Source organism: Aegilops tauschii, chromosome 6 (assembly GCF_002575655.3).
Source record: "Aegilops tauschii subsp. strangulata cultivar AL8/78 chromosome 6, Aet v6.0, whole genome shotgun sequence".
In the NCBI taxonomy this organism is placed as follows: Eukaryota; Viridiplantae; Streptophyta; class Magnoliopsida; order Poales; family Poaceae; genus Aegilops; species Aegilops tauschii.
Genome location: NC_053040.3, coordinates 476278373 through 476300038, shown reverse-complemented (window position 1 = coordinate 476300038; position 21666 = coordinate 476278373). Strand labels below are relative to the sequence as shown.

General features: G+C 46.6%; 2 protein-coding genes across 4 annotated transcripts; one reads left to right on the top strand and one right to left on the bottom strand.

Moving 5' to 3' along the window:
* Positions 1 to 5081: 5081 nt before the first annotated feature.
* On the bottom strand, positions 5082 to 11550 carry LOC109737652 (uncharacterized). 3 transcript variants are annotated; one of them, XM_020296777.4, is made up of 5 exons: positions 11258 to 11550; positions 11114 to 11164; positions 8297 to 8482; positions 6504 to 6723; positions 5082 to 5552 (listed from the first exon to the last, which is right to left on the bottom strand). In XM_020296777.4, exons 2-5 carry the CDS (start codon positions 11125 to 11127, stop codon positions 5286 to 5288), a joined length of 687 nt encoding a protein of 228 aa, XP_020152366.1. In that variant the 5' UTR covers positions 11128 to 11164; positions 11258 to 11550; the 3' UTR covers positions 5082 to 5285. The 3 variants fall into 3 exon arrangements, with proteins under 3 accessions (XP_020152366.1, XP_020152365.1, XP_020152364.2); XM_020296776.4 differs by having other exon boundaries at positions 11281 to 11430; XM_020296775.4 differs by lacking the exons at positions 11114 to 11164; positions 11258 to 11550 and adding an exon at positions 9952 to 10340.
* LOC109737651 (deoxyhypusine hydroxylase-B) lies at positions 11539 to 14372 on the top strand. Its single transcript, XM_020296774.4, has 7 exons — positions 11539 to 11831; positions 12726 to 12859; positions 12947 to 13173; positions 13260 to 13398; positions 13673 to 13799; positions 13885 to 14003; positions 14103 to 14372. Exons 1-7 carry the CDS (start codon positions 11687 to 11689, stop codon positions 14142 to 14144), a joined length of 933 nt encoding a protein of 310 aa, XP_020152363.1. The 5' UTR covers positions 11539 to 11686; the 3' UTR covers positions 14145 to 14372.
* Positions 14373 to 21666: the final 7294 nt, after the last annotated feature.

Below are 21666 nucleotides of genomic sequence, written 5' to 3'. Positions count from 1 at the left end.
CATGCTTCAAGTGGGGCGAAAGAGACACTAATAAAGTCGATTGCGCAGGCAATACCGACATACATGATGAGTGTTTTTAGGTTACCAGCATCAACTTGTGACGAGCTGACTCAGATGATAAGGAGCTACTGGTGGGGTTCAGAGAATGGGAAACGAAGGACGCACTGGATTGCATGGGAGAAATTACTACGCCCAAAGAATCAAGGTGGCCTGGGTTTCCGAGATATGAGGCTTTTTAACCAAGCTCTATTAGCTCGTCAAGCATGGCGTTTAATTGATAGACCTGAGAGTCTATGCACGAGGCTACTTAAAGCGAGATACTATAGACACGGCAATCTAATTGACACTGTCTTCACGGGCAATGCGTCTCCTGTATGGCGAGGAATTGAGCATGGGCTGGAATTGTTGAAGCAAGGCATTATATGGAGAATTGGTAATGGTAAAAAAGTCAGGGTTTGGAGGGACCCGTGGATACCACGTGCGGGCTCTTGTAAGCCACTTGGAGAGCGAGGAAGCTGCAGGTACAGACGGGTGGCTGATTTTATATCACTAGAGGGTTCTTGGAATGAAGAACGCCTAAGACAGTACATGGTAGGTGCGGATGTACAAGAGATTCTGAAGATTAAAGTGTCTCGCAGAGCAAGAGAGGATTTTTTGGCTTGGAATCTGGAGAAAGATGGGAGATTTTCAGTCAGGAGTGCCTACCACATTGCAGTTAATCAGATCCAGAACCATGGTGGGGTTTCGACAAGTTCGAGACCAGATGGGGACCGACCCGTGTGGAGAATGTTCTGGAAAATCCAAGTTCCCCAAAAAGTGAAGATATGTGCGTGGAAGATGCTAAAGAAAGGGCTCCCCACACGCCAGGTTAAGAAATCTAAACACTTGGACGTGGTTGATGAGTGTCCGAGATGTGGCCGGGGGACCGAGGATAGCTTTCATGCTGTTGTTGCATGCCCTACCTCCAGTGTTGTATGGGATGCTATGGGTGAAGTGTGGACTGTTCTAGCGAAGGAGACGATTAGGAACACTGGTGATGAGTGGTTGTTCGATCTGTTGGTAACCATCCAGGAAGAAGAACGTGCTAAAGTTCTGATGATAGTTTGGAGAAACTGGCAGCTTCGTAATGATTCCATGCATGACAAGACGGTGCCTCCGGTCAAGGTGTCCAGGGATTTTTTGCAAAGCTATATGGTCTCACTAAATCAGATAAAACTCAGTAAAGGCTATGAAATGCTGAAAGGAAAAGAAGTCATAAGACAGGAGGGGTCGGAAGCTCGGCCACAACGCGGAAAGAGTATTCAGGAGCTAGCCCCATGGCCGCCACCCCCTGAGGGATGGATTGCAGTATCAGTAGACGGCTCCTTTGATGTGGAATCACACACGGCGGGAGCGGCTATGGTGGCGAGAAACAGTAGAGGAGAATACATCATGTCGGCGTGTTGGTTTACACCACACTGCTCGAGTGCCTACAAAACGGAGTGTGTGGCCGCTCGGGAAGGCGTTACTACGGCGCTCTTGCAGTCAACACTGCCTCTTGTTATTCAGACTGATTGTGTATCCCTGGTAAAGGTTTTGGACAGTCCAGAGACAGATAGGTCGGGAGTAAGTCATCTGGTAAATGAGACTAAGGAGCTGTTGAGAGAAAGGGAGTTTGTCTGTAGGCACATTGGTCGTTTGCAGAATAGAACTGCAGATCGCCTTGCTAATCTGTCAAGAGTGGAGCAACGCACCGACTTGTGGTTGCGGGGGCCTCCTGATGCTCTTAGGTGCTATCTAGCAGGTGATTGTACAACTATTCTTTAATTAATAAAGCTCTCTTTCCGGTCGCAAAAAAAAGAATGGAGATTAGATGGCTAAAGTTGCAGCGTGACTTCACCAAGTGAGGTCACTGGATCTCAGTCCGGCGACGAGGTCGAGGCCATTGGTCAAGAACACGATGTGGGCGAAAAAGACCACGAGCACGCCGACAAAGACGAGGATGATTCTGACGACGACGATTAAGACATCGGGATACCGATTCCGACGGTGGAGATGATTGAAATTATATTAATAATTAAGTTATACATCCACTGAAAATGCCTAGTATAATTTGGAGCAATGTTGACAATCCCGCTCATGCTGCCTCTCCTTCTTTGAGCGACGGGGAGGAAAGTGATGGTTGCGGGTGACGGTGAGGGAAGTTGAGGTTGTGTTGGTGGGGATATGAGCTAGGCAAGACGTGACGACCTTTTTATAGATGTGGGCGGTAGGCAGCAGGAAAATGGTGCTGATGGCGGGAATGGCCATGGGAAGTTGGCACGCGGGCAACCGCCATTAGTCGGCAAGCTTCCCGATGCCATGGGCATCTGGTCGTATGTGCCATTGGCGAGTAGAGGGGATGAGTCTCACTGGGAGGACGGCGAAGGAGGTGAAACTTCACTCACTCACGGGCGTTTGACCGATACAACACCCACCAAACCAATGCCTTACAGATCGCATGCTTGATTTGAAGCGTCCTCCATAAATTATGACAATCGAATGACGACCATGCTAGCAGTGGCGTTTCTATGTGTTGGTTGTGGGACAACTGACCCCATAGCTTTTGACAAAAACAGCCTAAAAGCAATTTTTTGTATATTGCGATTTTTTTTTAAAAAAAAGTTAGCAATGACCCCATGGATTTTTTAGGCCGGCTTCGCCACTGCCTGCATGCTAGAGCAGTCTTTTTGATTAATAAAATCATCATATCAACGATTATTATGCTGATAGGGCCGTTATTCCCATTTTTGCTAGAGCTCTCGCCACTCTACTAGTTGTACCTCGCCAGAATTCGGTTAGGTGAGTGGCATTTGATGCACTTGCTCTCGTGGCCCTCAGTCACTGTTTCTAATCCATGGCAGGAGTAGTAACCAACAGTGGTCGTGAGAGAAACATCGAGCATCCAGAAATAATGCTGCCATAACCATCGTAGTACCTCTTAACAAATTATTGACGTGGGGCTGAAGATTCATAAATGGGTTGGCCCAAGGTCATCGTCCCATGCATTCCTTCCATGTGCATGCATGGCCGCATGCGGTCCATGGGTTTTGGCTGGCGCGGCGACCACGTTCTCACGAGGGAAAAGCTCGCCGTGACAGCAAATGTGGTCGATCGTCATTAGCAAAACTACTTCCTCCGTCCCACAATATAAGATTTTTTTTTTACGCTAGTGCATTGTCAAGAAACATCTTATATTATGGGATGAAAGGAGTAGTAGATAAATGCCATGGTAACATATTAACAATCTCCCCACCTACTCCACTACGACATGCAGAGTGCTCCGTGGCATGCCGATCGTGGTGAAACCGAGCACACGGCAATGTGATGAACTACCATCTCGGAGCACTGCTATGGTGAACCAAACACCAGCCACCGGATAGTGATGATTAGTGGATGTGGATCCACCGTTAACGCGTGAAAGCGGCCATGGCACTTGTATGACCCTGACGCTGACACGCGAGTCTTTTTTTTTTTTTGCGGGGGCTGACACGCGAGTCTCGGTCGCAAAAATCACGACGATGCCATGCGTCAGGAATCGAGCGATGGGTCACAGGCGAGGCGCGCCAAGGGGACAAGGAGGAGGCGGCGGCGGTGGTGCCGGTGGTGGGTCACGGGCGTGCGTCGGGTGCGCAAGGCGGCGTCGTCGTCGTCTTCCGGGCTCTGGCCGCGGGGGCCGGCGGTCCACGCGGTTCCACTGGCTGGCTTCCCGGGTGGGCGGCGCGGCGGCACTGCACAGGCGGAATCACCACCGACAGCCCTTGCATTTACGTACTCCAACTGACAGCAGGAGGGGACTAGTCGGCGCTACCGTATGTATTTACGACCTGTAGCGGCTTGGCGTTTCTCATGTGCCGCTCTAGGTATAGGACCGGCCATCTGTGATCCAGTGCATGTGCAGGAGATGTGACCTGCCTGGATGAACTCGTTTGGAGGATCCTCGCTCGCCTCTGTCCCTGTCCTTCCGAAAACCGAGTGGTTTCCAGCCTGGGTGCTTCACCCTCTGTATAAATATCAAATTCAAAAAAGATTAGGAAAATGCAAAAAAAAAACTGGAATCTTGAGATATCAAACCTGGTTGCCTAATCTACTCTTGTGTGAAGTTTCGTGAAAAAATAAGCAATGTATCCGTGACGAAGAAAATACAATCCAACCTACGGTCCACCCAAACAGTTATTTTTATACGTGGGAATTTTTTGTCCTTTTTACTGAGAGTACCACAAAATCATTTTTTCGCGGAACTTCGCATGGGAGTAGATTGGGCACCCAGATTTGGTATACTAAAATCAGATTTTTTTTAAAAAAAAAAATTCCCCTGGTTTTTTTATTTTAATGTTTATAGGAGGTCGGAGCACCCAGGAGCCAAAAATTCGCGTCAGTGGTTTCCATACGTGATGGATGCACATATATTTATTCGTATAGCATGATGCAACGAGATCTCGAACGGATTACGGGAATGCGCATGAAACAGCTGATGGCTGAGATGACTTGCTATTCTTTGGTGAGGTGTAACTGGTTGGTCTTATCACCAAAGACATGTTTTCCATCAGAGATGAAACATGTTCTTTTAAATTTGTTTCAAGGGTAGCACAATTTGTTTCTTCATGAGCTGAAAGTTTTTTTTTGCCACGAACTGAAAATTGTTGTTTGCCTTTGACAACGCACATGAGCACACAATATTTAGGTTGTAGTAGTATATATAATTCTCATGGATATCACACAAGGCTTAGATCGTACATAATTCCCATGGATATTTGAATTATGATCATCCAAGAGTGCACTCACCTTTCTTGTTGTACAGTATTTGTTTGGCATGCCTCCTTGTCATGGGAGTCAAATAAATCTTCTTTGTACACGCTTCATTTCTTGGCTATGATTCATCACAAGGAGGTGATAAACAAGGTGAACCTAGAATGGCCATAGTGCCCTTCGAGTACGTACATTCTTGTTGGGTTTCCACACACTACTACAGCCCTAGTTCATGCTCATTAGCCAGCCTCCTCTGCTCTACAAGCATTTTCATCATTTTGACAGGATGTTTTCACCTACAACCAATCAACATCTTGAGTCGGAGCGGCAAGATAACACAGCGCGAAAACAGGGCAGTCAGAAAATAGCATCGAGCTTACAGCAGCAGATGATAAAAACAGCTTTTAACACAACACGATCGTTCGCGCGACCGACTTACCAGCAATCATCGGTTTCAGACAAATGGTTACAAATGCAAACTACGGCGCTAATTTCCCCTCCCCTGGCAATAGACTGATCTACTTCATCCCAAAAGAGAATGACAGCTTTGGTCGCGACTTGTTCTTGCCCAGCAGCTTAATCTGGTTCTGCTTCTGCTGCTGCTCCTCCATTTGCTTCTGCTTCATGGCTTCCTCCCTCTCCTTCTGAAGCCTCTCCAGCTCCTGGTACCGCTCCAGCTCTTTCTGCTGCTGCTCCATCGCTACCTTCATCTGAGCCTCCTCTGCTTTCTTTCGCTCCTCTTCGAGCTTCTTCTCTAGCTCTTCTCGCTCTTTCTTCTCACGTTCCTGCGGCAATGACAAACAGAAGCTTTCATGAGGTTATTCTAAAAATAAGCTTCCATGAGTTATGACAAGCAGTGCTGCAACAAGAACTAAAGAATCATGCGAAGGTGCACAATACGTGCCAGCAGAAAACATGGCAGCGGTAAAAGAGTTTAGGGTTCTCCAATGTGGAAATAAGCCTGGCCATAAGGCCCTTGAGGTCGACCTTAGTATATTAAGCATTGTGAGAGTAGACCTTAGTCAGAAAATTGCTGGGGTCGCCCATAGCAGCGTGACCCGCCCACAAGCAATACAAAACCATGTTCTCTCTCTCCTCTCTCCGTGATGCATAAAGAAATACAAATGGTTACAAATGCAAACTACAGTTCTAATTTCCCTTGGCCAATCGACTCTACTTCATCCGAAGAGCACATGCATGAAGGGATGAGTGGTTGGGTGAAAGAAAAAAGGAAACTGGCATGTAGGCCCCAGCCTAAGGCCCAAATAGTCCTTAAACATCGTAAGGGCATGGCCAACGGGCCACGCTGGACGGGTGCCCCAGGCGCCACATAGTCCTGCCGAACGCCACCTCCGCCGAACATGCTGCTTGCAGAGAGAACGGACTCCTGCAGAAGACCTCGCCTCCTCCCGGACAAAAGCGACGAGGCAGCCGCTCAGGCGAGGTGGTGTGAGCTTCATAGCTCTGCTGGGTTCAGGACCACGGCTTGGAGGTTGCATGCGTTGAAAAGTGGGCGAGAGAGGAAAAGAAAGATGACGACATCAAGAAAGTAGCCTCCGTTGGGTGATTGTGGCACACACCATAGCTTCATTCAAATTTATCTAGGTGGAAGAGGTGAGGCAGCAGGAAGGTGATGCTTCTTAGTACATGCCCTAAGATTCTTTTTTTGCTATAGCATGTCAGATGGGCCCCAGATTAAGGCCGGTTTATGATCTAAGGACTGGAGATGCCCTTACCGCTCTCTGTTGGGCTTCGACCAAGGCGGACACCTTCTCTTTCTCAATTTGGGCAACTACCTCCTCGTGTATCCTTTTTCGCCCTTCATCAATTCGACGCTGTATTTCATGTTTGATCTCCTCAGAATTCAAACTATCCTCAACTTGTTTCCTAATAGCTTGCTCAACTCTTTTTGTAGTTTCCTCCTCTAATAGCCTTAGTTCAACTTCTTTTTGACGCCTGCAATTGTGAGAAGAAGTTAATGAAGTGTACTTTGCATAAGAAAATATTGACAGATGCCAACACTCAAATCAAATGTCTAAGGGCACAAAAGCAAGGGGCAGATTTAGAATCTTTAACACTATCTATCATCAACTATACCTTTCATCAGCATAGTGTTGAATACAGACTAATGCATTTTAGGCATACCTCTATTATGATTCCAGATCCAAAAAATGAATTAGCAAAACTGGTCAAGAGTAGATAAAGGATCACCAATTGCATCATCAAATATAACAAGTGGAACTATAGCAGTATCTTCCTTCAGAAAAGCCTGTAGAAAAGAATGTCAAGAGTAACTTGTGGCAGATTTAGAGCTAATCATGTAAGCATCTCAATATTCCAACTAAATCATATTTCTGCATGCATCTGAGGGAATATCAAACCAAACATGCATTAAACTTTTTTACCAATTCAATTGCTTATTGTGACTCATTAGTGCAAACAACAAAAAGACGTTAGCACACTTTTCAATTGACAGGTGACAGACAAAAAAACTGGAACGACACCATGGTAATGGTGCATATTTAAAATTCTGCTACTTTGGTTTCATTCCCGACAATAAGTTACATGTCAGTGCAGTGAACAAATTAATCCATATTCAACAGCCAGAACATTAATCTATATTGAGCAGCCAGAACAAATTCTGCTACTCTGATTTTTACAGGAAGCCAAAAAACACATCAAAACTAAGCTAAATGAAAGGAACGCCACGAAATTGGAACCGAGCAAGTATCTACGACCACAAATAACACATTTGTCATCCTAAATTATATCTGGCACTTTCAATTGAATAAGCATAAGAACATGCAAGCTACAAGCCTCAGGCAACCTGACTTAATAAACTATGAACAAGAGCACATATTAATTACCAAGATAAGACAGAAAATGAACGCCTGGTGATAGTAGAATGACTACAAGTAGGCAACTAATTTCATTTCCCACTAAGGGTTATTAATTCAACATAGTTCAATGCACACTGCAAACATAAACATATTTTACTTTTTTGGAGCTACTAGCTTACAACTAAAGTGGTTGAGCCGCAGTTTTGATTTTTTAGACAGGTCGACACTCTCACAGCGTTGTGGTTAAGCAATCGTTATATCTACAGGGAAAAAAATAAGTGTACTAGCAAAAACGAGTTTTGGATGTGCCTTCATTTCGTAAGCAAAGCAACCCAGATAAGAAACAATTATCAAATTAACATTCATATTTGAAAGTATTTCGTTCATTACTGTTCAATAAAAACATGATTGAATTGCACAGCGTATATTCAGGAAAAAAAAGCTAGAGCAAATTGCAGTACATGTATTCAGAAGAGCGTATAATTTAGAACACAGTTAGCCAATAGAACCTGACCTCGTGTCGTGGTGAAAACAGCAGCTAGATGAATACAGTACAATAGCACTATGAAAATGTTCATTAATGACTAGCTTTGCAACATCATGAAAGAGGTATGGCAAAGAGAGAGTGAACAATTTGGTTTGTACATGGCATAATCTAGATTCTAAATAGCAAAGCAGATACTCCCCACCTTTTCTTTTCTTCTTCTAGCCTTTGCTTATCAACGGCATTCTTATTCTCTGTAGATCCAAGATGGGGACTCGATTTGGCAACTGGAGAACCAGTGACACTCGGACTTCTCTTTCTTTTGTAATGGATTTTTGATCGGGATGGACTCCTGCGCCTCCTGGGAGAGGAAGGTGAAGGGCTCTTCCTTCTGCAATATAAAGGTTGCCATTGTGAGGACAAAAATAGGAGCATGATAAGATAACATAAAACAGGTAATCACCGTCACTTACAGAAGCCCTAAAAAGTAAGCGGAAGCAGTTACCTCAAACATCATTAGAACTTTGGAGGATTCCACAGCAATACAGCATAGAGTAAAAATCTTTGTAGGTTCCATGCTTTTTACCGAAGGAACTCTTGTCACTTGTCAGTCTATACAGGCAAGCAACGTAGACTCGTAGAGTACCAGTGAGGCGGTAACTATGTTCAAGCATCATCTGCTCATATGTTCCAAGCTGCTTCCATATGTGTTCCTTGTTCAACATTTTTTCTTGGTTTGGATGTAAATGGATGCAACTGATTTTAGTGGTTCCTATATCATATTAGAAGATCGATAATAGAAGAAACTCCACAGTTAACCATCAATTGCCCACATTCCCCCTCTTCGGGCCTCTTTTGGCCTCTGCAGCGTGTTCACCTAAAGATGTTCAAGAAGACAGTGTGCCCTGGTAAGGCATATGGCATTCATCCATTGCCATCTCAATCAGTGGCGAATCTAGGACGTAAATGAAGGGTGGCTAAACTAGACCAATATTGTTAACTGCAGGTGAGGTGGGGGCTTAAAACAAAGTGGATTACCGAAGAGAATCTAGCAGCCTGCATAACTGCTCATCCAACCCAGCATGAGGTATCATCATTAGCGTTTCTTTTTAGGCTGGACAACCCACTAAACCAGTACGAGACTTGGTGTTTAGAGAAAAGAAAGATCAGCAAATCATTTACTTGATCTCTGTGTTTTCCAGAGTGTCACCAATGGCTGGTGCAAACGGAAGTGTTGTTGGCTTGTTGCACGATCCAAACTAGATAGAAACACCAGCTAACCATGTAAGTGGGCAAGCGTGCACTCAAGGCATGTAACAACACTACCTTGCTCTCCACCCTCAGTCTGACCTCATGGCATGGTGAAAAGGGTTACAAACACCTCTTAATAGATACCGATATTCCGTTCCTGGATAAACCTTGTTTCAGATTTATTTTTCTTCTTCCAAACAGGGTCTGAGTAGTACCGTGAACATAGGCAAGCAACTTTTATACAATCCATATTAAATTTGATGTAAAACAGGAATGCCATTATCTAGTAATCTTGCTCCTTACCAGCGTGAATGTTGCATACATCATAGAACAATCACATATTCACATGAGCTAACTAAGAATCACTTACTGACCAACTTCCACTGGTCCAAACAACCATGAGAAGACCCAAAAGAATCATTCCATTTGGCGAGTTTGCATTCAGAATACACCCGACATAATAACAACAACTAAAGAGGAAAAATAATCATCCCCTAGAATCTTCCTACTCTTTGTACAGGGCATATACACATGACACGCAGACACGGCGAAGATGCTGAAAAAGTAAAGGCGCGCCAGATCGCGGTCGCATGTGACATGGGAGATCACCTATAGGAGGGGCGATAAGGGGACCTGCTGCGGCTGGGCACGCGCTCCCTGTAGCCCGGTCCGCGGCGAAGCGGGGATGGCGACGGCCGGCGCCGGCGCGGCGGCGACCTTGACAGGTCGCGCGGCATCCGGCTGGAAGCTAAAGCCACTGCGGAGGCCGGCACGAGCAGATCTGAACGGATGCGGGGAGATCGGGGACGGACGTCTGAGCGTCGGGCGCCGATCTATGTGTGGACGGGGGATTTTGGGGACGGCGCGCGGGCATCAATGGCGACGGCGGCGGGCTGGAAGAAAAGTGGGAGGCCGACGAAGAGATGAGGAAAATATAGGGTGGGACCCGGACACCAGCTGTTTTGGTGGAACGGCCCAAGCTTTCTGGGCTGAAAACAAAATTTCCATTATCCCATCCAAGAGACTCCCACGTCGATTAGAGCATCTCTAGCAGACCCTGCATATTGTCAACCCGCAGAAAAACGGTTTTGCGGGCCGATTTTAGCTGCGGCCGAACAGAACCCCTATAATCAACCCGTAGCTAAAATCGGCCGCAGCTAAAATCTTTTCTCTAAACACCAAGTCTCGTACTGGTTTAGTGGGTTGTCCAGCCTAAAAAGAAACGCTAATGATGATACCTCATGCTGGGTTGGATGAGCAGTTATGCAGTTATGCAGACTGAGAGTCTATAATGCCTTTTGCTTTCCTTATATAGCATTCGAATATCCTTTTTAATAAGAGTGGCTAACAGCATGTTATCTTCATGCCCTATCATAACAGTTTGTAATAAGTATGAAATGCAAGAATACACAATAATGGAATTCATTCTGCTATAGCAGGGCACGCCGCCGTCGGCCGCTCCCAGCAACCTAACCAATCCACTGGATTTCGAAACCGTCAGACCATGACACAAGGACCAACAACAAAGACGACCTGAGCAACAAACAGATCACCTCGATCCTCTAGACTCACAAACGGACAGCACGCATCACCCTACCAACTCCACGGACCGCACGGCAATTCTATGCACCACGGCATCCCATTGGGCGCGCATGAGGCGAGACCCGCCCCCAGGAACAGCAAATCTCGCCCGCCCTCGTGAACCCTAACCCTCCCTACCCAAAATTCGAAAGGGCGCAATGGAATGACCAAGCGGTGCGCCGGAGCTTACCCCCTCGCGTTCATGGCGCCCGACGTCGCGGCTCGGCTCCCTCCACGGCTCCTGCAGAAAAAACCCAGCACCGCCAGCGATCAGAGACCGAGCAATCGCGCCGTGGCGCCAGAAACAAGGGGACAATCCGGGAAAAAAACACACGGTGGTGGGTGGATTCGGGGTACCCGCGGATCTCCGGCGGCTCTGCCTCTCAATTTCGAGCGGGATCGGCGGCTGGCTTCGGCGTCGGGGGAGGAGGAGGTGGGGGAATGGCACGGGGGAGAGGAGGAAGAGGGAGGCGGTATAGTGGTAGCTCGTAACTGCCACGCGGGCCCGGGCGAGGCGGGGCCCGCTGGCAGCGACGGCAGGTTGCGCGGCGTAGGTGGCGGCCTCTGGATGGGGGCGGTGACGTGTCCCGCCCCGATCGGACGGCCAGGATCGCGCGGGGCTGCGTAGAGCTAACGCGCACATTCTTCTTCTTTCTTTCCAGTTCCTCTTCTCTTACCGCCGCCGCCGCCGCCGCCGGGGGAGTGAGCAGCAGCGTGAGCGCCGAGCTGCCGTACGACTGCGCGGAGGGGTCGCCGGCCGGAGATGGCGTTCGAGTCGTCGGCGGAGACGGAGCGGTTCCTGTGCGAGCGGCTGCTGGACGCGGCGCAGCCCATCGCGGAGCGCTTCCGCGCGCTCTTCTCCCTCCGCAACCTCCGCGGCGACGGCCCCCGCCAAGCCCTCCTCCAAGGTGACGTCCCCGTCCACCATGGTAGCTTTAATTTGATGCCGCGGGTAGTGCAGTTTTCTTAGGTTCAGCTGCAGGGGAGCACAAGCTTTACTACAGTAGCTTCGATGCTTAGTTTCAGCAACCAGTACAGAGAAATATTTGGGATCTTCAGTGTTCCCGGGACCTGATTGAGCGCAGATCGCAGCTATACTTGTGCGCTTCACCGGTTTTCCTGCTACTAGTACTGATAGCTTGAAAGCTTGCTCAGCATAGTTGCCTTGTTCGCCCCTGACTGAATATAGATTTCATGAGCGTACATTAGTTGATTCTGTGCTAATAATATAGGTTGAGCTTGGATTGCCCTCCATGAAACCTGGCACTTCACTTGTCTAGCTGGGTAGTTTTGGCACCTTTCATCCATTTAGAAAGTCCTCTCACACTGTTAAATGGTGCTAGTTTTGGTTGGCCTACTTAGTAGGTCTAGAATTGGGTGTGGTTCTGTGTGTTCATTGTCTGCTGGTATATCTGTAGGGAAGCTTGAATTAGCACCTACTTTTTGTATGGATTTGTGATCCTAGGATTGTTGCCTGTCCCGCCTCTGTGTATATCTCTCTGTCTCCGGATTATTCATCTGTTGATATCTATACATGATGAATTGCTCAAAGTTCCAGCATTGACCACCTTTTCTCTGGGGTTTCTTCTTTCTTGATGATAATCCATTAGTTATTTCCTTGTTCATTTTGCTTAGTTTTGAAATTATATGGTATTTTACTTCAGATCTGCTCTTAGTAGTAGATCCTACTGATGAAGCTCCTAGCTTTAAAATTCTACCGATGTTTGTTTAATCTATCACTGAAAATTATGTGTCAGAAGGAGATGGTTAAGAAAATCTGATCTATTTTCTTGAATGCTCAGCTGCAAGGGATCCTTCCAACTTGCTTGCACATGAGGCTGCATTTGCACTTGGACAAATGCAGGACGCTGAGGCTATCCCTGCATTAGAGGGAGTTCTCAAGGATCTTTCACTGCATCCAATTGTCCGCCACGAGGTACTTCACCATCGCAGAAGTTGATGTTACCTGCCCTTTCTAGTACCTTGCTATCCATTTGAGAAGCTCAATATGTTTATTGATCAGGCTGCTGAAGCCCTGGGAGCTATTGGCTTGGAAAAGAGCATTTCCCTGTTAAAAGAGAGTTTAGCAGCTGATCCTGCCGTGGAGGTGCAAGAAACATGCGAGTTGGCTCTTAGACGGATAGAAGGGCAGAAGAATGCCAGTGGTGCTGAAAGCACAACAATTTCGCCTTATCTATCAGTTGATCCAGCACTGCCTGCCAAGCAGGGACTTTCGGTAGAGCAACTAAGGTATGCCTTTGAAGACAATTCTATATGCGTTCATCGTCTCTAGTATGCATCATCTTTATATTACTAGCATGGTGGATACTTTTCAGGGAGCTTCTCCTCAACGAGCAAGAAAAGATGTATGAACGTTATGCAGCTCTTTTCGCGCTTAGGAATGACGGTGGAGACTATGCTGTTTCTGCTGTTATTGAGGCTCTAGGTGTGAAAAGTGCTCTTCTGCGCCACGAGGTTTGCTTGAACTTTAACCAATTTTGTTTACTGTTTTACCACAAGCATACATTATGAAAGATGGTATCTGCATTTAAATTAATAAAGCAAATTGTCATGCTAAAGTAAAGAACAGAGATGAATAAACCAAAACCAAAAGTATTTGGCCTGCATCTTCTTGCATTTCTGATAACTAGGATTACTAATAAATTATTCTCTGTAACATAATTATTCTTGCTGTTTTAGTGCCTACTGTTTTCTGCAGCATAATATGTTTTCTTCTACTATTCTACAGGTCGCTTATGTATTAGGTCAGCTGCAAAATAAGGCTGCTTCAGATGCACTTTCTGGTGTGCTGAAGAACGTCAATGAGCACCCGATGGTCAGACATGAAGCTGCTGAGGCCCTTGGTTCAATTGCAGGTAACTAACACCGCATGACTTGCCAGAACTCTGGTACTTCTCCAGTCGATCCACATATGTATTCTGCTGATGTTGTTGCTGTTAGATCAAGAAAGCATTGCGCTTCTGGAGGAATTCTCCAAGGACCCCGAGCCCATCGTCTCCCAAAGCTGTGAAGTAGCCCTCAGCATGCTCGAGTACGAGAGATCAGGGAAGTCGTTCGAGGTAACACGCACCTGGCCCAGATCATCAACACGAATAACTATTTATGCACACCGGTCACTTTTTACGTAGATGTTAACATGTGTACCTTTTTTTATGCAGTTTCTGTTCCTCCAGACTCCTCAGGCGCAGCAGGAGTCCTGAGCCCAGCTTCGGATACATACTTTGATGGACCTGTCAGAGTCGACGGTTCGGTGTGGTAGTGGACATGATGTCTGAATGAAGTGTCGTCGCCCTTTTCCGGTTCTTTTTCGGGCGTTCTTGCTTGACACCGGGATAGCAAAACGGCGAAAGATACCACTGTGAATTGCTCTCTGATGAGAGTATCATGTACGCGTGCCCCGTGAAAACAGAAACTGATACTTTGACGAATTTGTTTGCCTGTGGATTGTGCCTATCTTCTGTGGTGGTGTGAAACACTGGGTTTGTACTTTGTATGCATAGCTTCAACTATCACACTGTCACAGAAGACGATGGAGATATAGATATGCAAGAGAAGCACGAACTATCGACACCAAATCAAATATACCTCTTCCGTTTTCATTTACTCTGTGTATTAGCTTTACCCTAAGTCAAACTTTACAAACTATGGCCAAATTTTGAGGGTAAGCTACTAGAAATGCACTCCTTAACTAATACTCTGAACTGAGGTGGTTGCCTCTAATGCGTTGATGCCCGTTTTCAGGGCTCTTTTCACAAAAAGAAACTTTGCAACTTTATCACCATCTTCGAGGCCGCTTGCCATGGCGCTAGCAAGACGATTGGTTCCCCCATAAACGAGAAGGCAATCATTAAGAAATGCAAGAAGTGGGTGCTCTATCTTTGATCCGACATCTTGGAGGAGAAGTCTTTTGCTCCAGGAAGGCATATGCAGCTGCTTTGACGGATGCACGTCATTTCAGAGTTGTCATTGTGTTTTTGTTGGGTACCTTTGTGAGGTCAGTGATCTATGTGCCAGCTGTTTATGGGTGTAGCTTGTTGAGAGTTTATAGAGGTTTGCATGTGTAGTTGTAGGGTTCATGCTTTGGGAGTAATCCACGCCTCTTCTGGTTTTGCCTCGGTTTAAGGAAAAACCGTGCGTTGATCATTTTGGCATGTGCTAGTCGGGCTTGGTCCGACCAACTGACCGATCGAAACGAGAGAGACGAGCAAAGGCGTCTGGCTTTTTTTTTAACACAGTACAGACGCAAGCGCTCATATACACGCGCATACACAACGTACACACGCACACCCGCTAATTTTTTTAAATAATACATTTTTTAAATTAAATTACAGAAATATTATGCTGAAAAAAGAATTTTCAAAAATAATACACTGTCGGCCCGCTGCAGGCCGACTGAGCCCAGTCAGCCCACAACAGGCCGACTGGTGGCCCATCAGCTTGCTGCTGGCCGATTGGGCTGTCGGCCACCAGATCAAGCCCAGTCGGCCTGCAGTTGGCCGACAGGATCCAGTCGGCCTGCAGTGGGCCGACTAGGCTCAGTTGGCCTGCTGTGGGCCGACTGGTGCATGCCACCATTTTTTTCCGAATGATCGCTGGTTTTTTTTGTAAAACTTTGACGTATTCCGCACAACCCTTTCCCGCCACCCGTTTCCCGCCACCCATTTCCCGCCAACCCTTTCCCGCCACCCGTTCCCGCCACCCGTTTCCCGCCACCCATTTCCCGCCAACCCTTTCCCGCCACCCGTTTCCCGCCACCCATTTCCCGCCATACCGCAGTCGTTCTTTCCCGCCATTTTCTCCTGTCTACCTATAAAACCCCCTTCAGACGGAGGTGGATAAGCATTGCAGTGTAGTGTAGTTGAGATGTCCCATTATCCTTTCGATCGTAGTTTCCACCCTGGGATGAGCAGGACTCTTCTGAGGCTAGCTACCGATTTCAGGATGGATAATAGGATAGTTCCATGGGACGAACTCACCGGTAGTGACACCATAATGAATGAGTTGGCTCACCAATTACGTAGGTCTGGGTGGCCTGAAAGGACCTATGAGGAGGTACGTAAAGAACTTCTTAGGTTGCATGACAGGTGAAAGAAGGTAGTGGTGCCGAAGAGTGAAACTTTCAGAAGGATTGCAGCAAATAATCCATGTTTATGGACTGAGGAGAGCGAGGACGAAGATGATATCTTCATGCCGCCGCTTCCGGGTTCTGCATCGTCGAAGGGCAAGAGTTCTTCATCATCGAAGGGCAAGGTTTCTGCATCGTCGAAGGGCAAGAGTTCTTCATCGTCGAAGGGCAAGAGTTCTGCATCGATCGAGGATGACGACGATGACTTCATGTAGTTTTTATGCTGTATGTTGTGAGTTCAGTTACGTGCCATTTAATTTAGATGTAGTTCTATCTAGTTGTTTGTAATGTCTCGTTGTATGAATATTATGTTCTATCTAAATATGATCTTGTAGTTCCGATAACATAGTACTAAAATAGAGTAGGCATATGTCTCGTACATAAGTACATAGTCATTTGTCTCATACATAGAATAGACATAAGTCTCACACAGAAATAGATGGTAATGTCTCTACTGATAGATAGGAGCGTCAATGACGACGTCTGGCCTGGCGGGGAGGCGGATCTCGAATGACAAATTCATCACATATAACTCGGTTTCCTGTAGCAATGCAACTCAACAACCCTTTTCCATTCCCATTCGCTCAGCATTTCTTGAATCTTGCCATCATCAGTTATGTCAATCAATTTTCTTTCCCCAGGGCCATCTGACTGCTTCCTGCTGACGTAGTACACAAAATCGTCTTCCTTCAACCCTTGCTTCAACATGAATTTAGTCTTCAACCAATCAAAAGTGAGGTCAACTTCACTAACTTGCACAACACTTGGAGAAAAGCCTTGGACATGAACAATAGGGCTAAGCACCCACTGAGTACCCTTAGCCATCTGCAACAGACAAATCGCATTGAGTACCTAACCTACCCCTTAATATCCCCACTAACAAATATTAGACATGTCTATATATTACGAAGCTATATATTACAGAATATTAACGGAGCAACTAATACAATTCACCCACCTACAAGTATATTATGAATATTTGCCGTAGCAACTACAAATATTGACAGATTAATATATTTGACTGGACTGCCTATATTACGGACCTTTTTTCTGGACTACTACATATACTGACACTCCTAAATACTTGACATCCACATATAGGACAGATTATTACCGGAGCAACTACACATTTTTACACAACTAATTAGTTGACATCTAAATATATTAAGAAATACTACCGGAGCACCTACGAAAAATAAAATGTGGGCTGAAATATACCCTTGAAGCGTGCGTGCGAACGAAGAACGACGAACGGCGGCCACCAAACTGCCGGTGCTGCGGCTCCAACGAAGAACGATGAACAACAGCTTCACCTCCACCACACTGCCCCAACTTCACCACCACCACACTGCAATGCTTATCCAGCTCCGTCTGAAGGGGGTTTTATAGGTAGAGAGGAGAAAATGGCGGGAAAGAACGACTGCGGTATGGCGGGAAAGGGTTGGCGGGAAATGGAAGGAGGGAAACGGATGGCGGGAAATAGGAGGAGGGAAACGGGTGGCGGGAAACGGGTGGCGGGAAACGGGGCGGGAAATGGGAGGAGGGAAACGGGTGGCGGGAAACGGGTGGCGGGAAAAAGTTGGCGCGAACATATGGCGGGAAAGGGTTCTTCATCATCGAAGGGCAAGGTTTCTGCATCGATCGAGGATGACGATGATGACTTCATGTAGTTTTTATGCTGTATGTTGTGAGTTCAGTTAAGTACCATTTAATTTAGATGTAGTTCTATCTAGTTGTTTGTAATGTCTCGTTGTATGAATATTATGTTCTATCTAAATATGATCTTGTAGTTCCGATAACAGAGTACTAAAATAGAGTAGGCATATGTCTCGTACATAAGTACATAGTCATTTGTCTCATACATAGAATAGACATAAGTCTCACACAGAAATAGATGGTAATGTCTCTACTGATAGATAGAAGCGTCAGTGACGACGTCTGGCCTGGCGGGGAGGCGGATCTGGAATCGGGGACCATCCCAACCTGTCGGGTGCCCTAATGTGAAGAGGAGGAATCTCAGACTCTCCCTGGTCATGCTGTGTATCCTGTGTGGGGCCTGGTGGAGGAGTCGAAAACATGTCCATCCACTGGGTGTGCTGCGACATCTAAGCCTGTATGTTGTCCTCGGGATGTTGATCACTCCCCCACGTATCATGTGATGCCGACATAGACGCCTGATATCCATAGGCTCCTACGCGATGGAACGTTTCATCATGAAGAATGAGGTCGCGTCAATTAATATTGAAAACAATAAATATGAAGACACATACCTGCTGGGTGTGACGTCTGCTCTGGCTCAAACACGAAACTGGACGAGGGACCGTGCTGCTGTGGCTGTGGAGATAACACGAAGCTCGACGAGGGACCGTGTTGCTGTGGCTGTGGAGAAAACACGAAGCTCGACGTGGGACCATAGTGCTGCGGGTGCCACGTAGAACTGCCAGGTTGGTCAGGACGGGGTGGCCTGGTTGTCGGCTGATGTGCTAGATGTGTACGTGGTTGATGTCGGTGCATGGAGTGACGCGGCTGCTCCTGCTGGTGCTGAACAACATCGGTTCTCCGAGTGCACGTGATAGCCTCGTACACAGTCCGTATCTTATTCTGAATTCTTTCCAAGAAGGGCTGTACCACTGGACGATGATGAAGAAGAGGTCCAGTTGATAGTGATCGTCCAAAGGTGGTCACGTCGTCGTAGAGTTCGCGTGTCAAGGTAGCCTGCAAATTTCCATGACGATTAATAATGTCTGTCTCTTGCACGTCAAAGTATGTGACAACATTACGTAAAGAAAATATATCTTACCGCGTACTGCCTAGAGCCCGAAGTATCATAGCTCGGGTACATATCCGACGGAGTAGGATCCGGTATCTCCTCTGAGTGGGAGTACTCAACAATGCGTAACCGTGTTCCGGTCATGTAGCGCCGCAAATAGAGATTGAATTCATCGAGATCGAAATTGTGATTCTCGTGCCATAGATTTGTGTTTGCTGTCTCCCATTCTATAACATACGGCTCTAGTCTAACTAGCCAGTCAGCAGTTGTCCTGTTCATGCCCTTCCTTGTCGTCCTAAAATTGTGGTGTGTGTTCAACAATTACCTAAAGCTTCGAATGGATTACTATGAAAGATAATGCAACATTGAAAAACTAGTTAATACCTGTGGATGTGTGCTGGCACCGGGTTCTCTATAGGGAGAGGTAGCTCCAACTGCAGAAGACCAAATTGCCTCATAACCCTCTGTTGTGCCATCTCCTCGACGAAGACATCGAAGATGATCTTAGATTTTGTCATCCAGTAATCTCGGTCCCTTGTGCATAGCACAGACATACCAGCAGGGTATCTCGCTTGTATGGCTGCTTCCGTGTAGGGCTGCCAGATGACCCCGGTGTACGCATCGAACTGCTCGTTCAATGCCGTGTATGCCTTCCTGGTCTGATCACTAGCAAAGCGTCTCTGCAGAGAAGAAAAGTTAGTAGCCGCTAGCATCGAACTATCTCTTGTGCAGAAAAAGTTGCATTAAACTACAACACGATGCATACCTCGCGACGAGTCCAACACAGACCGAAAGTAGGCATGTCGATGCCGTCAACATCAAACATGACGTCTATAGGCTCATGAACACGTACATCTGGTCGCCCTATAGAGAACCTCTCCCACGACCACAGCTGTAGGAATAGAGGGCATCCAAGAAGGGCTGGCTTTCTCGATGTAAGCTGGCAACCGTTGCACATATCTCGGTATGTAGCCGCTAAGACCGCCGAACCCCAACTCCTCTGTCTGATCTGATCCGCCGTCTGAGCGCTCGCTATCTCGAGTGCCATAGGGATGTAGAGGGCGCTAATAGTGGTGACATGGTTCTCCGTGAAGATCACCTTGCCGAAAAGCCACAGTAAATAGGCCTCCAGGCTCCGAGTGATCTGTTCTGCAGTCAACGGCGCCCGGAAGTTCTGGATCTGCATTAAGCGAAGAGAAAGTTTTAGTAAGCCGCAATTATTTTCTGTAAAACTTTATGCACGATAACTTGAAGATAATCGGTAGGGGAAATTACCCGGAAATTTAGCAACCACTCATACTTAGGTCCGTGATGCTCCCATACCGGATCCGGAGCATCCGGAAAAACACCATGAAAACGTTCTGTAAGAGCTCGCTCCCAACCAGCCGGTGCGTCCAACGGTCCTACGGCATGACCTGCCAACGGTAGTCCGAGCAAAAGTGACACATCCTCCAGAGTAGGAGCCATCTCTCCCCATCTGAAGTGAAACGTGTGGGTCTCTGGCCTCCAACGGTCCACTAAGCAGCTCAGCAAAGACCCATCGATGGCGAGGCGTTTCTCACCCGGGATAGACTCAACCAGACGCGCGAAAGGTAAAAGGCCGGCCCATTTCAACCTTCATCAGAGAACTTTTCAGTTAGTGTCTCCCATTTCAACCATTAATATGCATGTCAGTGTGCAAATTAATAAAGCACGTACCGCTGAAGCCATCCTGAGTGTATCTTCCAGTTTTCCTTAGGAGTGCGAGTGACCAGAGGCTCAAGCTTGCGCTCATACCATATCGCAGCACGATGACCCCTATCAATGTCCCCATTCAGCAACCACAATCCCGACATTCCTGCACATACAAAATTCAGAACATAGTGTCACACTTAATAAAAATTCAGAACATAGTGTCACACTTATTACAAATTCAGAACATAGTGCCACACTTAATAAAAATTCAGAACATAGTGCCACACTTAATAAAAATTCAGAACATAGTGCCACACTTAATAAAAATTCAGAACATAGTGTCACACTTATTACAAATTCAGAACATAGTGCCACACTTAATAAAAATTCAGAACATAGTGCCACACTTAATACAAATTCAGAACATAGTGCCACACCACACTTAATACAAATTCAGAACAAACTAGTGCTAGCTTAGCTTCTTCCTCTCGCCCTTACTCCTCTACTGCCTCTACCTCCTCTTCTTCCCCGGTTGCCTCGTCCACGCCCAGTGACGAAAGTGGGACAATTAGTGTCCCTATGGCCAAATTCATTGCATAGAATGCATTGCCTAGTCGGACCTCCTGCTTCAGATTCATCCATATCATTTCAGATGCGCTGACACTGCCGTCTGCCTCTACTTGTACGCATATGCTTTGGGTTTGGAATGTAACGCCTTTCGGCGGGGTTGACGCTGTTGAAATTACCCATTGATCGAAAACCCATCAGCTCACCTGTCCAGGTATTGAGGACATACTCTTTCAGAAAATATGAAGACACAAACGATATTGCGTCCATTCCAAGCTGCCCGCAAGCAGCAAGTACATGTGAGCAAGGTAGGTGAAGCAATTTCGGTTTATTGCATGTGCACTCACACGTTGGCCAGGCTTCATTGCCAATTTTCACCTCATGCGTCCTCAACTCATTTCCACATCCGAATTTGTTGTTGGCTAAGCGGACCTCAAACCTTCTTTCTTGATTACCGATGGCGACTACAGTGTGTGACCTAGCTTTTTGCATCTTGTTGTCCATGTACTTCGTGACTCTTTCATAGTACCGTGTATTTGGGTTGTTCAAGATATGCTGCTCTGCTATTTGACGTCTGTCTCTGAAA

Coding starts and splice junctions, on each gene's coding strand:
- LOC109737652 (XM_020296775.4), bottom strand. CDS start 10,079: ATGCCGCGCGACCTGTCAAGGTCGCCGCCGCGCCGGCGCCGGCCGTCG. Junction 8,483..9,951: donor CCTTATCGCCCCTCCTATAG/GTGATCTCCCAT, acceptor TTTATATTGCAG/AAGGAAGAGCCCTTCACCTT. Junction 5,553..6,503: donor TCGAAGCCCAACAGAGAGCG/GTAAGGGCATCT, acceptor TCATTGCCGCAG/GAACGTGAGAAGAAAGAGCG.
- LOC109737651 (XM_020296774.4), top strand. CDS start 11,687: ATGGCGTTCGAGTCGTCGGCGGAGACGGAGCGGTTCCTGTGCGAGCGG. Junction 11,832..12,725: donor CCGCCAAGCCCTCCTCCAAG/GTGACGTCCCCG, acceptor TTGAATGCTCAG/CTGCAAGGGATCCTTCCAAC. Junction 13,399..13,672: donor GTGCTCTTCTGCGCCACGAG/GTTTGCTTGAAC, acceptor ACTATTCTACAG/GTCGCTTATGTATTAGGTCA.